This window comes from Lissotriton helveticus, chromosome 7, assembly GCF_964261635.1.
Source record: "Lissotriton helveticus chromosome 7, aLisHel1.1, whole genome shotgun sequence".
Classification (NCBI taxonomy): domain Eukaryota; kingdom Metazoa; phylum Chordata; class Amphibia; order Caudata; family Salamandridae; genus Lissotriton; species Lissotriton helveticus.
The window spans coordinates 1,707,019,980-1,707,044,550 of NC_136068.1; the positions used below are offsets into that span (position 1 = coordinate 1,707,019,980).

At 48.3% G+C, this 24,571-nt stretch overlaps 1 protein-coding gene across 1 annotated transcript in view; it reads right to left on the reverse strand.

The window, feature by feature from the left end:
* LOC144769652 (IgGFc-binding protein-like) overlaps positions 1-24,571 on the reverse strand; it is a 620,904-nt gene that overhangs the window by 462,674 nt on the left and 133,659 nt on the right. Inside the window, exon 5 of the mRNA XM_078653827.1 lies at positions 21,808-22,403. Coding sequence (XP_078509953.1) covers positions 21,808-22,403 — 596 coding nt within the window. The remainder of the gene's footprint in view (positions 1-21,807; positions 22,404-24,571) is intronic.

A 24,571-nucleotide genomic window follows, 5' to 3' on the forward strand; every position in this document is an offset into this window, starting at 1 on the left:
CAGGAACAAAAGGACTTCACCCGCAGCTTCCCTGAACTCCGCTGAGAGAGTTCTGTCCTTCCTAGAGTGCTTGGGTCAGTTGTGGTGCCTCCTGAAGTTGTACATGTGTTGGGAAGCTGGAAACCAAGCTTTTAAAGACTTTCTGCAAGTTTTGTCGCATCACTCACTTGCGGAGCACATCCCCGACAGTGCGAGGAAATTCCCGCCGCTACGAAGGCCAAGATCGTCGCAGCGCCTGTTTCCGCTGCCAGAGTCGTCGCATCCTTCGTTTGCGGGACACACCAGACAGGTGCGTGGAGATTGCCATCGCTGCGAGTGTCGTCGCAGAGCCTGTCGTCGCTGAGTGAGATCGTCGCACCGCTTGCTTGCGGACCGCATCACGTCGCTGCGAGTGTCGTCGCAGAGTCATCGCATCAAGGAGCTGTGAGAGGAAGATCACCGCTGGTCCGCGCATCGTCGCCCCGGAGATCGTCGCAACTCCAAAGATCATCGCAACTTGCCTTTGCAAGCTTCTTTCACTACGGAACGTCCACACCAGAATCCATACAAGGTATCGCATCCCTCCCCATACAGACCGGAGTCACCGCATCACGCCCGCTACATCCAGCGGGGCTGTCGCATAACCTCCCCAAGGTGTCAGGAGTGATGCACCACTTGTTTTCCAGTGCACCAGTTTCTGTTTTGGAACTCTGTCGCATTGAAAAGTACTGTTGGCTGAACGTGACGCAACTGTGAACTTTTCACGCAACTGTGGAGTATTTTATCGCAACTTTAGGAACTCTTTTGCAACCATATTCTTGAACTGTGTATGTTGGATTTTTGTCGTTTTGGTCTTGTGTAGTTTAGATTAAATACCTTCATTTTTCTAAACTGTTGTGGAGTCATTTTGTGGTGTTTTCCCTGTGTTACTGTGAGTGTTGGTACAAATACTTTACACATTGCCTTCGATAAGCCTTGACTGCTTGCGCCAAGCTACCCAGGGTGTGAGCAGAGGTTATCTAAGAGTGTTTCCTCCTTACCCTGACTAGAAGCAAGGGTCCCTATTTGGACAGTGGTACCTACCTCTGCCAACTAGAGACCCCCAGTTCTAACAGGTGTGATTTAGGAAAGTGAGAGACCTCCAGTTTTGTGTTTGCGGATGCGGGGAAAGTGAGAATGAGGCAGAACGCAGGCGTCTAGTGGGTTGGTAAAAGTGTATGCGGCTGTTAAGGTATTCTGGTCCTGTCTTGTGTAGGGCTTTGTGAGTGTATGTGAAAAGTTTGAATTGGCTGAGCTCGTGAATGTGGAGCCAGTAAAGCTTCCTGAGTTGCAATGTGATGTGGGTGTGGTGGGGGAGGTCCAGTATCAGAATTGCGGCTGCGTTTTGGACGGTCTGGAGTCTGTGTAGGAGTTTTTTTATGATTCCGGCATAAAGAGTGTAGATGTAGTCCAGCTTGTTTGTGATGAGTGCTTATGTGACGGACCGTCCGGTGTTCTGAGACAACCCTTTTGAAGATCTATTGCAGAATGCATAGGATGAAGAAGCAGGAGGTCCACACTGTGTTGACTTGAACATTTATGTTGAGCCTGTCACCTAGCATGTCTGGTCTGTAGGTCGGAGTGTTGGTCCTGGCTCCAACGGCCAACAGGTGGAATCCCATGGGAAGGTCTTGTTGCCGAAGACCAGTACTTACATTTTGTTGGAGTTGAGCTTCAGGCAGTTGGTTGGTAGTCAGTCCGCTATCATGGTCATGCAGCTGGTGAAGTTGGTTCTGGTGGTGTTTGTCTTGACTGTCAGTGGGAGGATGAGTTGGGTGTCATCGGCATAGGAGATGTCGGTGATGTCATATGTCAGCATGTGATACCCAACGACAATGCAAGGGTCTAGTAAATCTGGCCTAGACTATGCAGGAGGAAGACTGTTTCACGTTTTTTCCCCAGGCGTGCACACTAAAAAACAGCTCTTGCTGGATTTGGATGTGGACTTGAGGTTTCAACCAATTTAACTGCTGAATATCTTTATGTGTAGGCATGTAGATGGGGGGGTAGGAGCACAAGGGCAAAATATCAAATGAATCTGATCTAGACCCAGTCTACTATGCAAGAGTATTTTGTGCTGCACCACTCGGTGCTCTAGGTTCCTTCATTGTGTGGTAACTGTGGGGCCCCTAAGGGCCACTGAAGATCTCTTTGGATCTCTCCATCACTGTGGGTTTTGGATTGCCACCTCTTAATGTTGGATTAGAGTGGTGAACATCTGTCTGGTGGCATTGAAGGAAGCAGTAGCTGAGGAAATTTGCCTGAGAAAAAGGCTGCACGCATTATTACACAGGAAGTGGTGAGTAGAGCCTGTGTTAACTGTGAAGTACTCTAGAAATTATAAGGTGTGAGGAGGGAGGATGCAAGGTGTATTCCAGATATAACTGACCAGGAGAAAGCGGTGGTCTAAGTGCCCCACGATACCCCCGCCATGGTGCACCACACAATCCCCCTGCAGATAACCAGTTTTCCACCGCAGCCAGGACCGTGCCCCCAAGTTTAATTCATGAGGTGCTTTCTGTGGAAAGATTTTGAGAAAATAATGAGACATATCGCAGCTTACAGTCTGGCATCAGCAATTGGAATTAAGACTTAGGTTGCCGAACCTAGTAAATCCTTTGTCTTAGGTGGACGTTCCTTAGCCTTTTGTTTGGAGAGAGAGCCAGTAGACAATTTGGAGCCGTTCCTCGTCTCCTAGGTTGTGGTCCTCTAGACACCTTGGTTCAGTCCGCTGTGACTGGTCTCTCTGTTTAGCCCTGTCTCCTGTTTCTGTTGTCTAGTTAGCCCCTGTACCCTGTGACTCTTCGTTTTGCCCCTGTGTCTGGTCTCTCTGCACCGCTCTGAACGTTCGTTTTTCACCCTCCACCCGCTCCCCCGCCGCTTCCCCCCTGCGGCCCGCCCCTCCCATCCCTGTGTCCAGCTCCCTCCCGATTCGCCGCCCCGCTCCCGCCTCCCAGCTGCTCCTCCCTCCCACTTCGCCATTTATGTCGGGGGACCGCGCGTACACACAGCGAACACGTGCAGCGGGCGTGCCGATTGCGCGCTGAAGGCGCGCCAAAGGCAAGCCCGTCTACGCCCGTCCGAGCCTGGGCCCAGCACCAGGAACCCTGGCCCTCGAGGATGCCAGACCACGCGACGGACCTACGACGCCGCCACCCTTAACGCACTCAAACCTGGCCGGAACCCCGCCTGCTGCCGAGCCACTCCGAAACGCTCCCACGGACCCTTCACCTGCCAAGCCTGCAAGTTCAGCTGCATCCAGACCTACACCACACCCGACACGCCGAGCACCAGCAGCAACCACCTCAAGTGCATCCTGCTCAACACCCGCTCCGTTCACAGACACGCCGTCGAACTCTGGAACCTGCTCGACACAACATCACCAGACGTTGCCTTCCTTACAGAAACCTGGATGAACGCCTCCTCAGCGCCTGACATCGCCATAGCCATCCCGGACGGATACAAGATCACCCAGAAGGACCGCATCAACCAGACTGGAGGAGGCATCGCCATCGTTCACAAGAACACCATCCACATCACGACCAACCCCGACGACACCTTCACCGCCGCCGAACACCTCCACTTCCAGATACACACCGATCCCAAGACCACCCTCAGAGGCACCCTCATCTACAGACCCCCGGGACCACGCACACAATTCAGCGAAGACATCGCAGACTTCATCAGCCCGTGCGCTCTCCCCTCTGCCGACTACATCCTCCTAGGGGACCTCAACTTCCACCTGGAGAACAACAAGGACAGCAACACCACCACCCTACTGGACAACCTCGCCAACCTCGGACTCAAGCAACTGGTGAACACCCCCACCCACTACGCCGGGCACACGCTTGACCCCGTCTTCTCCTCCACAAAGCACATCTCCTTCAGCCACTCCACCATACTCCACTGGACTGACCACAGCTGCATCCACTTCTGCTTCAGAAGAACTACGACCCACCACCACCCGCAACAGATTCCTCACAGAAACTGGAGCAAGAACACCACCGAGCAGCTCATCACCTCCCTCCGCCAGAACCCTCCCGCCAGCACAACGGACCCCAACGAAGCAGCCAGCAAGCTCACACAGTGGCTCACCAACAGCGCAAATGACCTCACACCACTGAAGAACCCTCCCAGCAGACCCGGCAGCAAGAAAGCCTCCTGGTTCACCGATAAACTCAAGAACTCCAAGAAGAACTGCCGCACCCTCGAGAAAGCCTGGAGCCACGACCAGACCACAGACAACATGACTGCCCTCAAGCATGCCACCCGCAAACACCACCAGCTGATCCGCACCACCAAGAAGACAGCATTCACAGAACGACTGGACAACAACGCCCACAACAGCAAGGAACTCTTCAGCATCGTCAAAGAGTTCTCCAAACCCAGCGCCGGAAACAACGACATCACCCCCTCACAAGACCTCTGCGACTCACTCGCCTCGTTCTTCCACTGCAAGATCACTGATATACACAACAGCTTCGGCGCATCTACCACGCACCCAACCACCGAACCAACACCCCCCACCCTCTGCGCCTGGACCCCGATCAGCACCGAAGACACCACCCGCAAGATGAACACAATCCACTCCGGATCATCAACCGACCCCTGCCCCCACCACGTCTTCAACAAGGCTGACTCCATCATCGCACACCAACTCCGGGACGTCATCAACACCTCCTTCAACACCGCCACCTTCTCGGAGACCCGGAAGCACGCCGAGCTCAGCGCCCTCCTGAAGAAACCAACTGCAGACGCCACCAACCTCAAGAACTACCGCCCCATCTCGCTCCTCCCTTTTCCTGTCAAAGTCATCGAGAAGACCGTCAACAGACAGCTTGCCGCCTTCCTCGAGACGAACGGATCCCTCGACCCCTCGCAGTCTGGTTTTCGAGCCAACCACAGCACCGAGACCGCCCTCATCGCAGCCACTGACGACATCAGATCCATGCTCGACAACGGGGAAACAGCGGCCCTCATCCTCCTAGACCTCTCTGCAGCATTCAACACTGTCTGCCAACGCACCCTAGTGCAGCGCATCAGCAACATTGGAGTCCAAGAGAAAGCACTAGAGTGGATCATCTCGTTCCTCGCCGGTAGAACCCCGAGAGTCCGCCTCCCCCCGTTCAGATCCAAGGCCATCAAAGTCATCTGCGGCATACCACAAGAATCCTCACTCAGCCCAACCCTCTTCAACGTCTACATGAGCCCTCTCGCAGCCATCGCACGCAAACACAACCTCAACATCATCTCCTACGCCGATGACACCCAGCTGATCCTATCCCTCACCAACGAACCCCGCCACCACCAGAACCAGTCTACACGAAGGGATGAAAGACGTCGCCGAGTGGATGAAGAACAGACGCCTGAAACTGAACTCAGACAAGACGGAAGTCCTCATCCTGGGATCATCGCCCTCCGCCTGGGATGACTCCTAGTGGCCCCCTGTCCTGGGCACCACTCCCAAGCCAACGGACCACGCACGCAACCTGGGCTTCATCTTGGACTCCTCCCTCTCAATGACCAGACAAGTCAACGCCGTTTCATCATCATGCTTCAACACCCTGCGCATGCTCCGTAAGATCTTCCGATGGATCCCCACCGAAACCAAGAAGACGGTAACCCAGGCACTCGTCACCAGCCGACTGGACTACGGTAACGCCGGAACCACAGCCAAACCTGAGAAAAGACTCCAGCGCATCCAGAATGCCTCCGCACGACCCGTCCTGGACGTCCCCCGACAGAGCCACATCTCCGGCCACCTGAGAGACCTGCACTGGCTCCCCGTCAGCAAGAGGATCACGTCCAGGCTCCTCACCCATGAACACAAGGCCCTCCACGACCTGGGCCCCAAGTACCTCAACAACCGCCTGACCTTCTACACACCCACCCGCCAGCTACGATCGACCAGCCTCGCCCTCGCCGCCGTACCACGCATCCGCAAAGCCACCGCCGGGGGAAGATCCTTCTCCTACCTGGCGGCCAAGACATGGAACTCCCTCCCCATCCACCTTCGACTAACCCAGGATTACCTTTCATTCAGGAAGCTCCTCAAGACCTGGCTCTTCGAGCAGTAGCGGACCCCGCCCCCCAGCGCCTTGAGACCCTTCCGGGTGAGTAGCGTGCTAGACAAATGTCCTTGATTGATTGATTGATTGATTGAACACCTGTGGTGCTTTTAGAGTTTTCATCTACTGTGCAGCCATTATGGTTGGTGAATGCCAAATTGGTGACGGATCAGTGATCACTTGATAAACTGGGTGCTGGACAAAGTAAGTTTACTGACAAGGTTTATCATGAATATAATTGTACAGCAAACAAATCTAATAAATCCATGTTTTTAAATATTGACAACTGAGTGGTGCCTGGGACCTCCGGAATGGGTCTCTCACATTGATAACATATTCATGTGGGGATGTGTTAGATAGGGGAAGTGGAGACCTTTTGCTTAGTGCTGGGGAAGACAGTGCTAATGGTATGAAATTTGAACTCTGGGAATCTGTAGCTGCTATAAAATCGTGTCATGCCTCTAAAGATATGCTACCCAATGATGTTTACCTGGCTGCCCCTGAAGTAAGGGGCCCTTACATAAGCTCTAATACCATATTACAGAGAATGGGCATTCCTCAATCTTGGAAGTCTGCAGAGAATATACCAATTTTTAAAAAAGGGATCACACAATGAACCAACAAACTGCAGACCAATCAGTTTTATTGAGACACTACAAAATATTTTCTTCAAACAGGTATCGGCTCATTTACAATCGCAGATACAAGATAATAATATATTATCAGATCTCCAGGTGGTTTCTGCAGTAATATCAGTACCATAGACCAGGTGTTTCAGTTTAATTGTATATTCTGGAATACTGCAGTGAATGGCGGAGGCAAATATATGTAGCATTCGTCGATCTGCATGCTTCATTTGACCTGGCCTATCTTATGGAGGGAGCACCGAAAAAGGAGCATACCTGAAAGTCTTCTGGATTTTGCTATTTGCCTTCTTTCAGACAACAGTGCCAGATGGTGTGAGCAGGGACAGCTGACTGACTCCTTTAGAATAGATTGAGGTGTCAGACAAGGTTGTGTCCTTGCACCAACACTGTCCTCTCTGTTTATAGATGGGGTTGTAGATCATCTAGCAAGGGCGGGTGTGGCTTGCCAAAGGTGGGGGGCCGATGGGTACCTGCCCTGTTTTTCGCAGATGATACGCTCTTGCTATCTAAATCCCCTGGGGCTTACAGCAGTTGCTTAATAATTGTATCACAATTTGTGTGGAATAGGGGTCTAAACTAAACATCAAAAAACAAAATTTATGGTCTTTAACCCATTTTATCAAAAGAAATTAGGTAGATTGCAGTTGCATGTTGGTTCTAGCCAAATTAAGCAAGTGAGCAGCTTCGATTATTTAGGCATAAGATTATCGTCTAACCTTAATTGGTATTTACAAATCCAAACAGCATATGTATCTCTAACCTACCAAACTGCCTATATTGTGAAACTGGAAAAAAGACCTTTTCGTAGAGGGTAGACCCAGCCCTTGAGATATATAACGTGAAGGTTCTAGGAGCAGTTCACTGTGGTTCGGAAATCTGGGGCTGTGCAGATAAATATTAAACTACTGGAAACAGATGAACATAAGCTCCTAAGATCTCTATTGGCCTTACCAATGAGCACCCCACTGGTCCCAGTGTTCATTAATTTGGCACGGAGGAAAATAAGACAAAAAACTGAGTGTAGAATTTTGATTCACTGGCATAGGCTTTAGTCTTCCCCAGCCCTTGAATCTTATTTGTTGGGCCTGAGAGAGTTAATGGTGTTAGGGCAAGCTATGAAAATACCATGGCTCTAATTTGTGAAAAATGTGTTGAGTAGGCTGGCTTGGAGAGTCTATGGCTAAACACAGATGATCTGTTGTCCATATCCAAAGCCAGTTTAAAAAGCACTTACTGGGAAGCTCTTGCAGTCCTAAGGGCCACCGGAAATACAGGTAATCTAACTAGGGAGTTTATGGATCATAAACCTCTGCCAAGGTAGGAGCCCTGTATAGATGAAACAGTACCGATGAGAGCACGTAGACTGTATATACATTTTAGATACTAGTCATTACCAACAAAGCCTTTCTGTAGTGAGTGGTCAGAAATTGAAGTTAAAGATGATCTATGTCCAGCCTGTATGAGAAACTCCGTCAGTCCACATTCTATTCTTTTGCCCAGCCTATGCTACCCAAAGAAACAAATGCATACTGCCTATCTGTCGGTTGTTGGGAACCAGAAGGTATCTTGAGGCCTTTAGGATATTTAGCACAGACACAAACACGCTATAGTGTTTGCTCTTGCAACATTTCTTGGTTCTATTTGGATTTGGCGCACTAAATGCTTACCAGCAAATGGCCAAGTGTCTCTTTAACATGTACGGAGTGTCAACATTTTTCGCCCTCCTCAACCCGAAGTTTTAGCTGAATCCTCTATTCTCTGATGAAATTTCTGTTGTAAAAAGGACTTTTATATCTAACTCTAACTTTTGTTGACTTTTTAATTTTAACTGATTAATAAGTAGCCATATATTGAGAAGAGGTGATGTTGTACTCCACTTGTAGCTTGTGGTTGTTGTAATGTGCATAATGAAAGAGAGGGTTAGCATAAACCCTGTATAAATGGTTTGCTAATACGTTGGACTTTTTAAAAATAATTGTATGAGGTTTCTGTATATGTTATTTATTTATTTGTTGTATTTTGATTGTATCATGTTACTTTATTTGCATTTGCATTTTAATAATTGACCAGGATTATACTATCGATACAAGAGTTGACGATGGATGATTTAGGGGAGGTCTGTATTTGAGGAAATAGTTTCTGTGGAGTCTATTTATTAATATGTAACTGAGTATATTTATGTTTGTCTTTGTAAATTGTGTGTTTCTTTTATGACCCTAGAGATAGAAATAAAGCTTTTCCATTCAATCATAAGGAGGACCAGTTACAAAAGTCTGAAGGGAGACCTCGGATATGGATGAAGGACCACAGTGCCTTCTGACAGAGGACAATCATTGGAACGAGATCGTTGACCACACATAGTCAACTTCGTTCGGCATATAGTAGCAGCAATTGAAAAGGACAAAGAAGAGGCTCCTCGGGGGGCGTGGCTTGGTGGCAACCAAGATGGCCGCATGATTCCGCGGCGCTCCTGAGGCGTTCCTGAGGCGTAGCTGAAGACCCCACAAATCCGGCATTTATCCTGCTGCCTCGTCCATCTGTGAGACGGAATCTACAGGCCCCTGAGTTCCGGAACGGAGCAGTGTGCTCCGCTCTCCTCTCCGACGCTCGGGAGTGGTGTTGTGGCAGCCCGAGGGAGTGGGCCTGCTGGGGCCTAACCTGCGGGGGTCCGCGATCGCAGCACCGGCCTCGCCGTGAGTGTTGGGAGGCGGCAAGGGCGAGCAGACTGCGGGGGGCTCCGCCTGGGAGGTGGATTGCTTCTCCCCCCCCCATGAGCGCCCGGAGGGGTGACGACCCCCCATGAACGATGGCACAGAGGCGCAGCCCGCACAGCGTGAAGGGTCCTAGAATGCCTGGCCCCATACCAAGGGACACGTGGGGAAGCAGACACTGGAGGTGAAGCCCCCGGTCGGGCTGTGGAGACAAGGGCGAAGTGGACGCTGAAGTGCTCTGGCAATCAGGCGAGTGGCCCCCGGTGGAACTGGGAGTAGTGGTGGGGGTGAGGCGCCCTGCCTTGTCGGGAGCGGTAAGAAGACCCTGGAGGGACATCCTGTAAAGCGGTACTGGGTCCCAACGCAGGACTTGTTGGCATAGTGCGGGACGGCCTTTGCGACTCCCTGGCCTAGCAGTTGCATGGCACGAAGACTGGTGGTCAAGAGGACTGGGCAGTGGTGCTTGCGTTGAGAGCCCGGACCTACTGGAAAGCCCCGCCGTGAGGTCCCCGGAAAGAGCGTTACCTGCGCTGTGAGGTGAGGGCCGCGTGACGGCGAGGTACTTCGGGGTGTGCCTAGGCGGCGAGTGGCGTAATTCATGGCCCAGTGGATATTCCTGGGAGCAGCCATGAGGCCTAAGAAATCCACGACGACACAGACCAACACCATGGATAACTACACAGCTGCGCCGGGTGGGGGACCTGCGGCCCACTCCGGCCATCCTGCAGAGTCTCGGGAACCTTCCTTGTCCTCCATCATGCAAGCTATCCAGGCCTTGGGCACCACGCTGGAGTCGAAGATTGATAAAATGTCCATAGAACTGACGCTGAAGTGAGCGGACTTGAACAAGACCTCCGAAAAAGACTCACAGACATTGCAGAACTTCAAAGCACCGCCATACAGTTGCCGCAGCAAGTCCAGCAACTCACCCATCAACAGAAGCTGGTGAAGGCCCGCCTGGAGGATCAGGAAGGGAGGGCCCGGAGGAACAACATACGGGTGGTGGGAGTGCCGGAGAAAATGGAAGGGCCAAGCGTGGATTTATTTTTGGAAGATCTGATACTGAACCGACTTCAGCCCAAACGCCTGTCTAAATTTTTCGTCATTGAACGGGCACATAGGGCGCCAGTCTCACCGTCGCGGCCTGGAGCCCCCCCACGAACAATCAGCGCTAGGATCCTCAAATAAAGGGATCGGGACGCCATTTTGCAGGCTGCTCGCCAACATGGAGACCTACATATCGACAACAATTAGACTCTTCCCGGACTTTACGCTCAAGGTCCAGCAAGAGCGTTGATCGTTCGATGGGGTCAAGAAAGTGCTGCGGGACCATGGCCTCAAATACATGATGTTCTTTCAGGCGTGTCTCAAGATCCTAGCGAATGGGAAATCCTACTTTTTCACGTCCCCGGAAGATGCGAATGCCTGGCTGAAGGAGCTTGTTCTCTCGACGGGAGGCCCCAGCCATGGGGGCAGCTGGAGGAAGGCGGCGCCCCAGTCCCTGACTTCATCAGTGGGATCCATTGGGTAAGAGCGACGACGGCGGGGCAGCCCGCGACCATCGGCTAGGAACAGACCCCGTAGCCTGTTGGCGTCGCCGGACATGGGGTGAAAGGGCTGGGACTGATGTGCGACCTGAATACAAGCTGGGAACATGTAATGTATATCGGCGCTTCTATGTACGGACATACTGAACCATGATTGGGGTGGAATGTGCTGGATTACAGGGTGGCCCCCAGGAGTGGTGATACAGCAGTAAGGGGCACTTTGGGTTGAACTGATCAAATGCTTTTGGGGGAGGGGGAGGGGGAGGGACAGGGGCCCCTTTTGCTTGGAGCTGTTATTGAACTTGGGGCGGTGCCCCCCCGCCGCAGCACAGGATAAGGCGGCTTTCGCATTATGGCGAGGGGTCAGAAGAGAGCCTCGGGTGGGAGACTTGGTTGTAGCACTCACCCCCTAGTTTTTTGTTGTAAGGGCTACAGGCGCTCTGCTTGTTGGGGGATGTCTGGCCATGTTGGCTGACGTAGAAGAGTAGCAGGGAGGGGGGACGGAGTAGGGGGTGGGGGGAAGCGTTATAGTTTCTGTTTGATGTGTTTGCTTTTTCGTTGTATACATGTTATGGCTCCTTTAGCACTATCAGTGGGAAGGCAGGGGGGTTGGGTTACAAACCCTGACGGGTGGGGTGTCAGATGACAGAGATGCAAACCCCAAGGGCACAGCAAGTTATTATAGTATCCTGGAATGTAAATGGCCTACAGAATAAAATCAAGCGCACTATGGTGCTTCAATATCTGCATAAACACACCCCAGATATTGTCCTCCTCCAGGAGACTCACCTGTTAGGAAACCACTGTAAGGCCCTAGATAGATTTGGCTACAGTCTGCGCGCACATGCTGGTTTTACCACTGGCTCCAGGGGAGCGGGGATTCTCATCAAGAACTCTCTACCACTGGTGATAGGGCGGGGATGGCTAGATCCCTTGGGGCGCTACGCGGCGTTGTCAGCACAATGGGAGGGTAGGACACTGAACATTTGTTCCCTTTACATCCCCCCAAAATTGCACAGTACTACTCTCCCCGATGTAGGGAAATTGCTCCTTGAGATGCCTCATGGAACGTTGATCCTGGGAGGAGATATGAATGAAGTCATGGTGAGGGATATTGAAAGGTCGCAGACCCTCCTGCCTAGGAGGGGGGCTGAATCACCTGCGAGATTTTGAGCAAGCTATGGGATTGGTTGACCTCTGGACGGCGCACAACCCACAAGTTCGGCAGTACACACATATATCCGCTGCTCATGGCTTAGGATCCCGGATTGATTATTTATTCACATAGACAGGCTGTATGGGTCTTTTTCTGGGTGGACATCACAAGGCAAGATGGATTTCTGCTCACTCCCCGGTGGGTGTGCAGTTGGGGGGCCCACAACAAGACTGGAGTGTCCCCCCCAGGCTTGACGCTTTTTTATTCAAAGATCAGGAGTTTCAGGAGAAGTTCCGGGAACGAGTAGACCAATACTTTGCATAGAATGTAGGCTCAGTGGGCTCCCCTGGGATAGTCTGGGAGGCGTATGAAGCCGTAGCCAGGGACTTTATACTAGCGGAGGTAGGACATAGGTGTAAGGTTAAAAATGCCCAAATTGTTAGGTGGGAAATGGAGCTCCAGGCCCTGGAGGATGAAAGGGGGCAATCCCAGGACCAAGAACAGAGCAGGCAACACAGGGCGCGACTCCTAGAAAAAGGACTGAGAGATGTACTTACTGAACAGGCAAGGTCACGCGCTCTTGCCATCCAGAGAAGGCTTTACGACTTGGGGGACAAGGCCAACAAAATGATAGCCTGGCTGGAGAAGCGAGATAGGGACCGTAACTGGGTGCCGGGGATAGAGATGTCAGATGGTACCGTGCCAAACATGAGCACGGAGATAGCGGAAGAATTTGCGCTCTATTACGAGGCGGTATACCAGTCACAGACGGCCAGGGGGGAGCAGGAGTGCCGGTATTTCCTGGCCCCTCTGCAGTTGCCCACCCTAGAACAGGCAGACAAGGACATTCTAGAGTCTGAGATCACGGTCAAAGAAGTGGAGGAGGCCATGGGGGATTTGCAGGCCGGAAAGGCGCCGGGACCCAGTGGATTCCCAGCAGAGGCGTTTGGGTGTGTCTCGAGCAGAACTGCACCCCACATATTACGCATGTTCACTAAGGCAAAGCAGGTAGGGAGGCTTCCGAAGGATCTGCGGTCAGCCACAATTGTAGTTATTCACAAGGCTGGCAAACCGCAGGGAGCGTGTAGCTCCTATAGACCCATATCTCTCATTAATTATGAAACGAAGATCCTGGGGAAGATTCTGGCCACAAGATTGGGGGCGGTTATCCAGTCTGTGATCCACCCGGATCAGTCGGGTTTCATGCCCCATAGGAGCACGCGGCTCAATCTGAGGCGCCTGTTTGGAGTTATGCAGGCGGTGTCTGCACGCCCTGAGGTGCCGGCGGCCCTACTGTCCCTTGATGCCCATATGGCTTTTGACAGTACATCTACGCCGTCCTGGAGAAATTGGGTTTTGGTGACAATTTTAGGTCGTGGGTGAAACTGTTGTATACGGACCTGCTTACGAGGGTCCGAGTCAATGGCGCTCTTTCGAGGGAGTTCCACTTGAGGCGAGGCACACGGCAGGGCTGCCCCCTTTCACCGACCCTCTTTGCCTAGGCGTTGGAGCCGCTGCCCCACTGGATACGGGCGGACCCTGGGGTGTGGGGCATAGACCTGGCGGGAGACTGGGAGGAACGCATATCACAATATGCCGACGACATCTTATTGTATGTACAGCAACCGGAGGCATCTATTCAACGATCGATGGTCATTCTACATTCATTCAGAGAGTACTCTGGGTACCGCATCAACAGGGGTAAATCCCTGGGGCATGTCCTGGCGGTTCCGCAGCCACAGCTCACTGACCATTGTGGGGGACTGGTCTGGCGGGAGGTATTTCGATATATGGGCATATGGGTCGCAACATCGGATACTGAGTTTCTTCGCTTGAATGTGTCGGCCCAGCTGGAGCGACTTCACGGTGATGTAGAGCACTGGAAGACCCTTCCGCTCTCCTTGATGGGGGGCGCTGTCTTAATAAAAATGATGGCCCTTCCCCGGTTAATATACGTTCTGCAGAGTTCACCCTTTCCGATCCCGGACCGGATCTTTAGAAAGGTAGAGGCGGAGCAGCGCTCCTTATTGTGGAGTGGAGGCTGCCCGAGGATAGCCCTTAGGAAACTGCAACCCGGGCCATATGAAGGAGGTCTAGCTTTTCCAGATATCCGGCTATATTATTGGGCGACACAATTGATTAACATTAATGGCTGGGTGTTTGCCCCACAGGAGCAGCCTGCATACAGAGTGGACCGTATGGCCCTTGGTGGCGGTACCTATTTAGCTTCTCTCTGTACCAAGGGAAGGTGCGATCGGACCATGCCGTCCCAAACTGCAGTGGTAGTAGGGGTGTGGAAGGGGGCTACGAAACTCCTGGGATGGGAGGCGAAACTCACGGAACAAACGCCACTATGGGCTGGCAATTTCCTCCCGGCAGTTGCGAAACTACGGGATTCGCGCCAGTGGAGCCTAATCGTATGGGAGATGTGTGGAAGAGGGGGGATATGGTGGAATTTGCGGCCCTGCAGGTAGAATTCCAAATGGGGGATGGAGAACTTTTGCATTATCAGCAACTTCGGCATGCCATCCGCACATACATGAGCCAGGGAGACCAGCTACCTGAATATGCCCCCCTCGAAGATAGGCTACTGCTCGACCTCATGATTGATAAGGCTATCTCCCTTACTTACAAAAAGCTTCTAAACAATCCTCCGGACCCATTAGGACCCTTGCGAGAAAAGTGGGAATCAGATATAGGACTGCTAGAGGATGACGATTAGAATGAGGCCCAGCAATGTCCCCGAGAGGTGGTGATCCGTGCCAGTTTTAGGCTGGTGCAACTGCGTATCCTACATAGATCATATACCCCATGCACGGTACAGTACAGGATTGGATATGTAGCTACACAATTCTGTCTGCAGGGATGTGGCGAGGAGGGCACCTTCTTCCTCATTCTATGGGATTGCACCAAAATCAGAGCATATTGGTCCAGATTGACAGGCATAATGGGGTAGGTGGTGGGGGCTGAGGTCTGCAAGCAGCGGGGGCGTTAGGTCACGCTTTTTCGTTGATTTTTAGCGCTGGGTGTTTGTCCTGAATAAGTGGCACCAAGCGCAGCACAAGATAGTGCTGCTTCTTTCTCCCGCTTGAGTAGATGTTCTACTTGAGTGGCAGCTTCCTCAAAGGGAACAGGTTTTTGAAACCCGAATAGTAGTGGCCATTTTCCTTACTCGCACTTGCCAACTTAACATTGGCGAGCGAGGAAGAACTCTGCTCTGGTTTCAGAACTCCGCACGCTACGTGGACTGGGAGAAACTCCGCAAACTATGCGAGCAGAGTGGAATTTCACGGCCAGGCCTAATTTATTCCTCTACTTCAATTGACTCAATGTAGGGCACAGTTCTTCAAACTGTGGGGCGTGCCCCCTCGGGGGGCGTGGATGGGTTCCCAGGGGGGCGCAAAGGTCTCTCCAAGCACATGTAAATGAAGACACCTCGAAGTGCAGCGATGTTTATTTGGTGCCTTTCCAGGCTGTCTTCATTTACTCCGAAGCCCTTGGAGTGCTGTGGGGCCAGAGGTCAGTGGGTGTGCTGCTGGGGGCTCAGCTGGGCAGTGTCTGGAGTCTTATTAAGACTCCAACCCTCCCAAGTTTTTAACAGGTCTTTAAAGACCATTTGCATACCTTGGAAAACTAGTTCCCTAAGCTTACTTTTTTCTTTCCTTTTTCCAGTACCCCCTGGGACCCAACTCTGCCTATTCCTTACATTTATATTTTATATTTACTGCTGTAGTGTGAAAATGCATTTCATGAAAAGGAATACAAAAAAGGGTTGCCAATAGAAAAAATGCCAGCCCTAAAGGTTTAAAGAGACTGCAAAGACCTTGCTTTGACACTAAATAGGGTCTTAAATAAAAAAGTATGTATTCATTTGTATTCTGACTTTCTGTCTGTTCCTTTTATTTTCAGTCACGAATCATTCAGACCACCCTAGAACACATTTAAAAATGCGTTACATGTGCTTTTCAAAGTACGCATAGATACGTGGTGAAAATAGGGCTTTAGGTGACTGTTTATTTTTGTACCGTCTGCAACATCAAACTAATGAGCTGGCAAACATAATCATAAGACTGGAAGTTTGTTGCAGGATCAGCACATTATTTCCTTCACCCTCGATTCCCTGATTAATTCCATAATAGCAATAGTTTAACTTATATCTTAAACCCTACACCCGACAATAACATGCTGATTAACTTCAAGTGTCTGGGAATTCACCCTGCATTCAGGCAACTCACTCCTGATTCTCACCCTTCACTTTCACGGTCACCCAGCACTCGCAGCGAACATAATGCACTCACACTGATCACCATGCACTCACACCATTCACCCGCTCACCCTTCACTCACAGTGATCACTACGCACTCGCAATGCACTTGCACTGAATCACCCTGTACCTCACCCTGCAGTCACATGAGCACACTACTCACCCTGCACTCATGTGATTTGCTTCAAGTGTCTGGGAATGCACCCTGCATTCAGACAACTCACTCCTCATTCTCACCCTTCACTTTCACGCTCACCCTGCACTTACAGCGCATAGTTATGGTTTTCCCGCATTTGCCACATAATCCATCATCTGCTGCATAATTTGCAGATTAAAAAATGCAGCAGAACATGTTACCTCACAGTGGAAGGCCCTTTCTAAAGGTTGACTGGTCACCTTTCTGTTGCTTATTGCTATATGTGGGTGTTTATGTGGCACCTGTGAGGGGCAATAAAGGCCAGTACAATGTTAACAAGTGTACAAATAGCAAAATAGTGCAGTAATGCTATCACAACATATGCAACACAATTCGTCTTTGCTTGCTGCAGAATTTAGCCAACCATCCTGCATAATTTGGCCTTCTCATGCCGCATAATTCCAATGGCCCTGTTTATAGTGCTATGAGGTCCCAGCCTGTGGCAGAAAGCACTGTGAATATGTAAGTCATTATTTTAAAACAGTATTTACATACACTAATCTAGGCTGCTGAAAAATGATGCAGTGATTGAGATAAACAAGTTCTTTCTATATATACTTTTTAGTAATAAGTAATCAAACTGTATCTAATGCAGACATTTTTGTTAGTGTCTCCACTATTCCAAATCCCAGAATAGATCTTTGCCACCATAAAGCTATAAGCAGATCCACTGGAATTATTCAGCAGAAGAGAACAAAATTATGCGGCAGGTTTGACTAAATTATGCAGCAAGAAAGGGTACATTATGCCGAACAATGCGCCACATTTTGGGGTTAGCATTACTTCATTATTTTGTCATTTTAACTCACGGTAATGCTGTCAGGGGAAATATTTCACCTCATTAGTACCAGTTAAACACCCAAATACAGCAGTAAGCAACTACAAGATTATCAGTCAATCTTTGCAAAGGGCCTTCTACTGCTCCAGAACGCTTTATGACGCTTTAAGTAACTGTTATTCCGTTTGAGCTAGAATCAAGTTTTTTGTTGTTGAAATCTGCAGATTATGTAGCAAATGCATTAAACTGATAAGTATGTGGAAAACGCTGCTGCTGCAGTAACTCATAATTCCAGTGGCCCTGGCTTTAAGTGACTCAATCAATTAATGGCTGGTTAGAAGGATGGTTTCTTTTTTAACTTTATGCACTACCACCGCACACTTCGATTTCAGGCACAGGTATCTCAAAGTCAGTATTAAAAATTTATGGAATTTTTTTGTGAAAGCTGAGTCTATGCGGTGGCAGGTAGAAGGCCAACAGTGTTGCATTCAGATGCAGAGCCCTAATCCTCTCGATCCTTGGGGTCTCACAGAAATGGTCTAGGAGACAGAGGAAAGGAACGAGATTCATAGATATTGTCTAAGAGAAGGCCCAGAATAGTTAGCAGTGTATGCGGACTCATTTTTATGTTTACAAATGACTAGAGACTGCTTCTTCAGAGAGATACCCAAAGAAGGGGACAATATATGTGTTTTTGTTTTTTTAAAAGGGACATTCATTAGTGAAGCTGGTACTGCTGCAAAGTGTGTAAGTGACCACCACTGCTGGATATCCTAAAGGAGCAGATGCAGCAGGACTGGGTACCAGGAATTTGGGAGGCCCACTGCATCACAATTATGATCAGAGCTTATTGTCTTTTCAAGCATTAGGACAAAGGTGATGATCCTTCAGGGTGGGGAAGAAGTAAAAGAGGCAGAGGAGATAGCCTGCTACTCAGGACTGCAGTTATCATTAGTGCAGCATGTACAATTGCATTGAGGTCAAAGAGTGTGAGGGGCTCACAACACCACAATTATGAGGAGCAGTTTGTTTGGGATATCTGTTTTTGTTTGATACATTTGCTGTTTTATAAGTCTCACATTTGGTGCGGTTCATAAGCTATAGAAAAAGTATTCCTGAAATCATCTCATAAGCCCCGCTCCCTGCATGCAGCCATGTCCCTCCCTCTCACCCAATCCTTGCCATAAAGTTTTGGAGGGGGGCCCGACCTCAATACATTTTGCTTAAGGGGGGCAGAGTAAAAAAGTTTGAAGACCTCTGATGTAGGGTGAAGTTATGTTAGCACTTTGTACGACGTCACATGTTCCTATCAATGGGAGGGAACATGTAAAAAGTTATATTTATTTTTTCAATGTTTTCAAATTTGTATTGATGATTTGCTTGGCAATAATCTGCTGATAATACGTATGTTGAATCCGTGGTAACCCTTTGCACAATGTTAATCTCTTTCTGAATGTAAGGGAATGTGCTAGGGGTTTCCTTTTGAAATACTGTATGGTGGAATCTTTGATTGTTCAGTGTAGTTTTTTATATTGTTTTCATGAGGATCTCCTTCAGAGTGCCAAATTATAAATAAAGTTGAACCACAACCCAGGCACCAGCTAATGAAACTGCTACAGGTTCAACGTGTTGGGACTGAGGGATTACTGTGTACTAAATGAGCTAGAGGCAATGCATCCTGCTTATTTAGTATTCAATATATCTGCAGCCACAGTTCTCCTCTAGCAAAAGAGCAAATGGTAATTCTCTGTGCAGAGTCCCAGGGGTGCAGGAAGATATAACTTAGAAGGCCACTTCCGTTTGTATAACCACTGACCCTGCCAGCGCTGCTAAATGCCAATACCAATGCTCTAGACCCGTGCTATTATTTATTTTTAATGAAGATTATATTGCTAAACTAATATGTTCTGCTGAAAATAGCAGGTAGGGCCTCTATGTGGTTGACAGTCATATAAATGAGCTAGTATTAAAAATTAAGTGTCAGTGCTCAAGTTGAAAGCAGTATGCTGCTGCATCTCAACTGCAGAGTTTTTATTTACGACTAAAATCAGCCCCATATTTCATACCCCTCTATATGGTTTTAGGATAACTACCATCACGGAGAAGAACCTCATTGTTGTATATTTAATCATTCTTAATATACTGTGAGGCAAGCTCTTCTTCAACACTTTGGAGATCATCCTTAAGCAGGGGACACAGCAAACAGCAAAGTCATTTTCCCTTTCCTTGGCAGAAAGTAGCCACTGTAGACCAAACCCAGACAGCAAACAGCACAAGGGCAGTATTCCTCCTCGGGTTCTACAGCTTTTCTCCTTGGCAAAGGTTCCGCTTGATTTCCTGGAAGTGATCTAAAAGTCTGTGGTGTGGAGTGGACTCCTCTGTTTATACAATAAACATCTTTGTTCTCTGAAGGCAGAGAGTGCCTGTGCCCAACCAAAACCAGTTCTGTCCTCAATAGTGTAGCTTCCTGGCAGGAGGTGGAGACAGCATTGTGAAAGGCAGACCAGGCCCATTCAGGTGAAAGGAAATCTTCTCCCCCTACTCTAAATGCAGCCCAAATCTATTCAGCCCAGCTCTGACTCATCCAGGCTCTCTGGAGCCACTAGACCCCCTCAGCCCCTGTCACACTGAAACCAGACAGTCAATACACATCCTGGCAGAGGCACACTGGATGGCTAAGCAAGAAAATACCTATTTTCTAAAAGTGGTATTTTCAAACACAGAAATGTAAAAATCACCCTCACTGAAAGATGCATCTTAATATTCTGAGTTCAGACATAGAAAACGTTATTTCCCATCTTGTTCCCAGGGGTAGTTATGTTTATAAAATGTTATAAGCAAACTTCCGATTCTATCCCATGGGAACAGATAGCCTTGCAATAGTGAAAAACAAAACTACCAGCACATGCCACTCACATCAGGGCATATCCTACATTTGACAAGCATTGCACCCTGCCCACAGGGGTACCTTGGGCCTACCTTAGGGGTGACTAACATGTAAGAAAAGGGAAGGTTAGGGCCTGACAAGTGGATGCACTTGCCAATTCGACGTGGCAGTACGAGATTGCACACAAGCTCTGCAATGGCAGGCCTGAGTTACATTTACAGGCTGCTTATGTGGGTGGCACAATCAGTGCTGCAGCCCATGAGCAGCATTTAATTTATAGGCCTTGGGCACACACAGTGCACTGTACAAGGGACTGACTAGTAAATCAAATATGCCAATCATGGAATCACCAATCCATAACACCAATTTCCAAAGTGAGCACTTGCACTTTAGCACTACACAGCAGCGGCAAAGTGCCCAAAGCATTTAGACCAGCAAAACGAAGTACAACACACAGCAAAAACACAGGAGGCAAGGAATACAGGGGAAATCCACGCCAATGATGCCAGGTCTAACAATTTCCAATATACTTCTAAAAGTAGCACAAATGCAACTCTTTCGTACTGCTGATGTTATGTGAGAGCACACAATGGGGGTATACTGTAATGAGAATGACCCAAAGGAGACCACACTTCCGTCACCAGTGAGATGCCCAGCTGAGGGAGGGAAGCACATGAGAGGTGGAAGTCAAGCAGACCTTATAATAGCCCGGGTAGATAAAAGGTAAAACATTTGGAGATTTACATTAGGGGAAATTCCTGAAAGTCTAAAAACACAGGTTGGACTTGACTTAATTCAAATCCTGAACTGAAACACTGACAAAGGGAGACAGCAGGGATGAAACAGAAGCTGCAAGCCTGAGATAAAGAGGCAGGGAGTGACTGGTGGTGGATGAAAGAGGCATGATATGGAATCAAGACTACACACCCTTGGTATTCGGCCCCTTGGCCTTTGACATTGCTAGCAGCACTTCTGAATAAAGCTTAGGGCCCTGGCACTTATTCTTTTACTAATAAAGCACCCAGTCACCCATCTTCCCTACTTCCCCTGCTTCCCTGTTTAAATACATTAATCTGTGCAATAGCCAAAGAAAAGACAAATAAGTCGAAGTGTAGCAGGTCGTACTGTGGGTTGAATGAGAAGATGAGCTGTGACATGCCAGACTTCTCAAACGATTTGAAAAAAACATGTTCCTCTCTCACTATAGCAAGCTTTTACCCAGAGCAAGAGACAAAAAAGCGGGATGAAAAAATAACCTGTAGGAATGGCAGAAAGAGACAAGAAACAGAAAGTGGAAGGTAGCGGACGAAAGCCAGGACGAGGTCTGGTGAGAAATCAAACTAGGCAACCTTGGTATTAAGCAATCCCAGACATGAACATTTGGGGCAGCGGCCTCCTAAGAAAAAAAATGGGGCTCTGCACTTTTTACCTTATTGAATTGTGATAATTAGTTCAAGAACATTTCACAGAAATAGAATAAAACTCAAAAATACATTGAAAAGTACAAAACCTATCGCATGCATAACTCCACTTACCCTGACTTGTCTTGGGTATTCTTTGCTAACCTCCACCTGGGTGCTATAAGTTGTAATCCCCACCAGCTTGGTGTAGGAGACGGGTTTTCTGTTCCTCTTCTCATTCTGGACATAGACTTTGAAATCTTCTAGTCCTGTATACAAATAGCACAGTCCAGAAAACAGGTATGAGCAGGTACTCATGAAGTTGTACTTGAGACCGTCAAAGGTGGTATAATGTGGGTCTCCGGAGGCTGAGCAGGTGCTGTAGTTGATTGGGTAGCAGTTAATTATTCCGTTCCGCACGCCACACTGTTCTTCCTTCCTGCACTGGCTCTTCTTGCACACTACCATCCTGCTTAATGGGTTACAGAAGCACCGGTTCTGGCAATTGTCCAACCAGAAACGCACGTAAGGGTCATACAGGCGTCCCTCATAGACACAGCCGCATCGGCTTCTAGGGATGCACATCCCGCTGCTTAGCACAAATCCCTCATTGCACTGGCAAGTTTCTACGCACGGTTTGTTACATGAGGCTGGAGCGGTGGTAGTCATACAGGTCTCTGGACAGGCAGATCCACATGTCCGGAATTCACTGTTTGGCGGACATTCTGGGGCTGGAATACAAGAAGAACCAAAATATAAGTATGGACCATATGTTAAAAAAAAAAATTCTCTGACATTCGGGTTCCAAGAGCTCTATTTCTTATTACAAAATAGCAATATCCATCCCTCTTCGACTGTTCTTCATATAAAGCTGTACTCTTTAGGTTATCATCTCTGGTGTAGGTCAGGAATAATGATCACAAAATATGGAATGGTCACAATATTATGACCAGAATATCGAGGGGCCAAATATCGAAAGATAAATATGTATACATGTTCTATATCTACCTCTACATATACACACTTTGGTGATATATATCTCTTCAAGGTGCATAGATGTACAGTTAAGAATAGTATATCCTTACCTCCCTCTGGGCACGTACCTATTCGATAATTTGCCCCATGATATCCGGGTCATGATACAGTTACCTTTTAATATTTTGACCTCAATATTCCCCATGACAGTCATCAAGGGGAGATATTGAATTATAAGTGTTTTATTTTGGGGTTACCTCCTAAGCCCAACTTTTTACGTTGTCGTAATTTTTACTTCTAGCCTTGTACTCTTCTGTCATTCCTTTCATCTTGGGGCAGGGTCTGTGTGTGTGTGTGTGTTTTCATTTATGCATGCATGTGTGTACGTGGAGTGGATTTTAAAACAACTAAGATCTCTCCCTTCTGTTTTCACCATTGTTGGAAATGACAATCTTTTCAGCAGTATTGCCATCGCGTGTTTGCTTTCTGTAACCAAACACATTTTTGTTGGCCACAGGACTCTACAAACCTTACTCCTGCTAACGAGTGGTAAAATAATGTTGCTCTCCCCATAAACATAGTAAAATTGTCATAAACCTTATTAGCATACTTCATTATAAGCCCCTAGAATACGGTACTAATTGTAACTGGGGCCTAAACATTTAATGCCACAAGTGGGCTACAAGTGTGCCACCTACTAAAGTAGCACTGTACAAAAAAGTCTCCAGGCCTGCCTGTGCATGCAGTTTGAAACTGCCATGTTTACCTGGCAAGATAAACATTTTGTCAGGCCTAAACATTTCTTTTTAGTGCGTATAAGTCACTAGAAAGGTGGGCCCTAAATGCTCATAGGGCAGGGCTCATGGTATTTAAAAAGTAGGTCATGAATGTTTAAAGGTTTACAAGTCCTGGCAGTGAAATCCTTCAAAGTCATTTTTCGGTATACACCTCTTACAACGCATTTTTTACTCCGCACTACCATTACAACGCGACTTTTACTCCGCATACCGTTACAACGCATTGCGCTGGGGGGCGCTGTAGGATAGGGAATAAGTTTAATTTTCTATCCAACACCTTCCCTAGTGTCCACGGGGACTGGTGTTGGAATAGAAAATTATACTTACCACTACCCAGCGCCCCAAGGCGCTATGCGTTGTAACGGTATGCGGAGTAAAAGTCGCGTTGTAATGGTCTGCGGAGTAATAGTATGCGTTATAACGTCATACATCCTCATTTTTCACTGTGGAAAGGCTGGCCCTCCCATAGAAAACACTGGGTTACACTATAACAATTTATAGTACTCAATATCAGCCTGAGAGCTGCTAGAAAGATTATTCAAGGTTACATCCTAATAAAATTTAATATGCAGCTAAACAGTAGGTTGATTTTATTATCAATCCTTTGAAAAGGACAGTTTTAGAAAGTTATAAGTGGTGGAACACACACTACTGAGTTGAGCGAGGTGTTTAAATTGTTGCGTAGCCTCAGAGCTTTTTAAGCATTCACGCTTGACAACGTCTTACTTTTTGTTGATCACGTGTCGACTTCGGGTACGGTGATCACACCGACAATGTCATTTTCACATCACGCCATTCACATACCTGTGTCTTTTCATACTCTAACCTATCGCACACCCGTTTCTGACGACACAGTGAAGTACAAACCACATGATGACACACCTGTGTAGCATTTTATAGAATTGCATCCCGTTTTTTGTTCACTACACTGAGTGTACTTTATTCGGTATTCATATGTTTTTTCACATATTGTGATTCGGACCACATTATTCACACGGGTGGAGGTGCAGGTAAGTGAAACCTTTGGTCTAGTTTTCTCAACATATAATTGCTCATTTCTTTTGTAGAAATGTTTCCCCTGATGAAGGGGAGACAATGCCTGAAATGCATCAGGAGTTATGATTGAA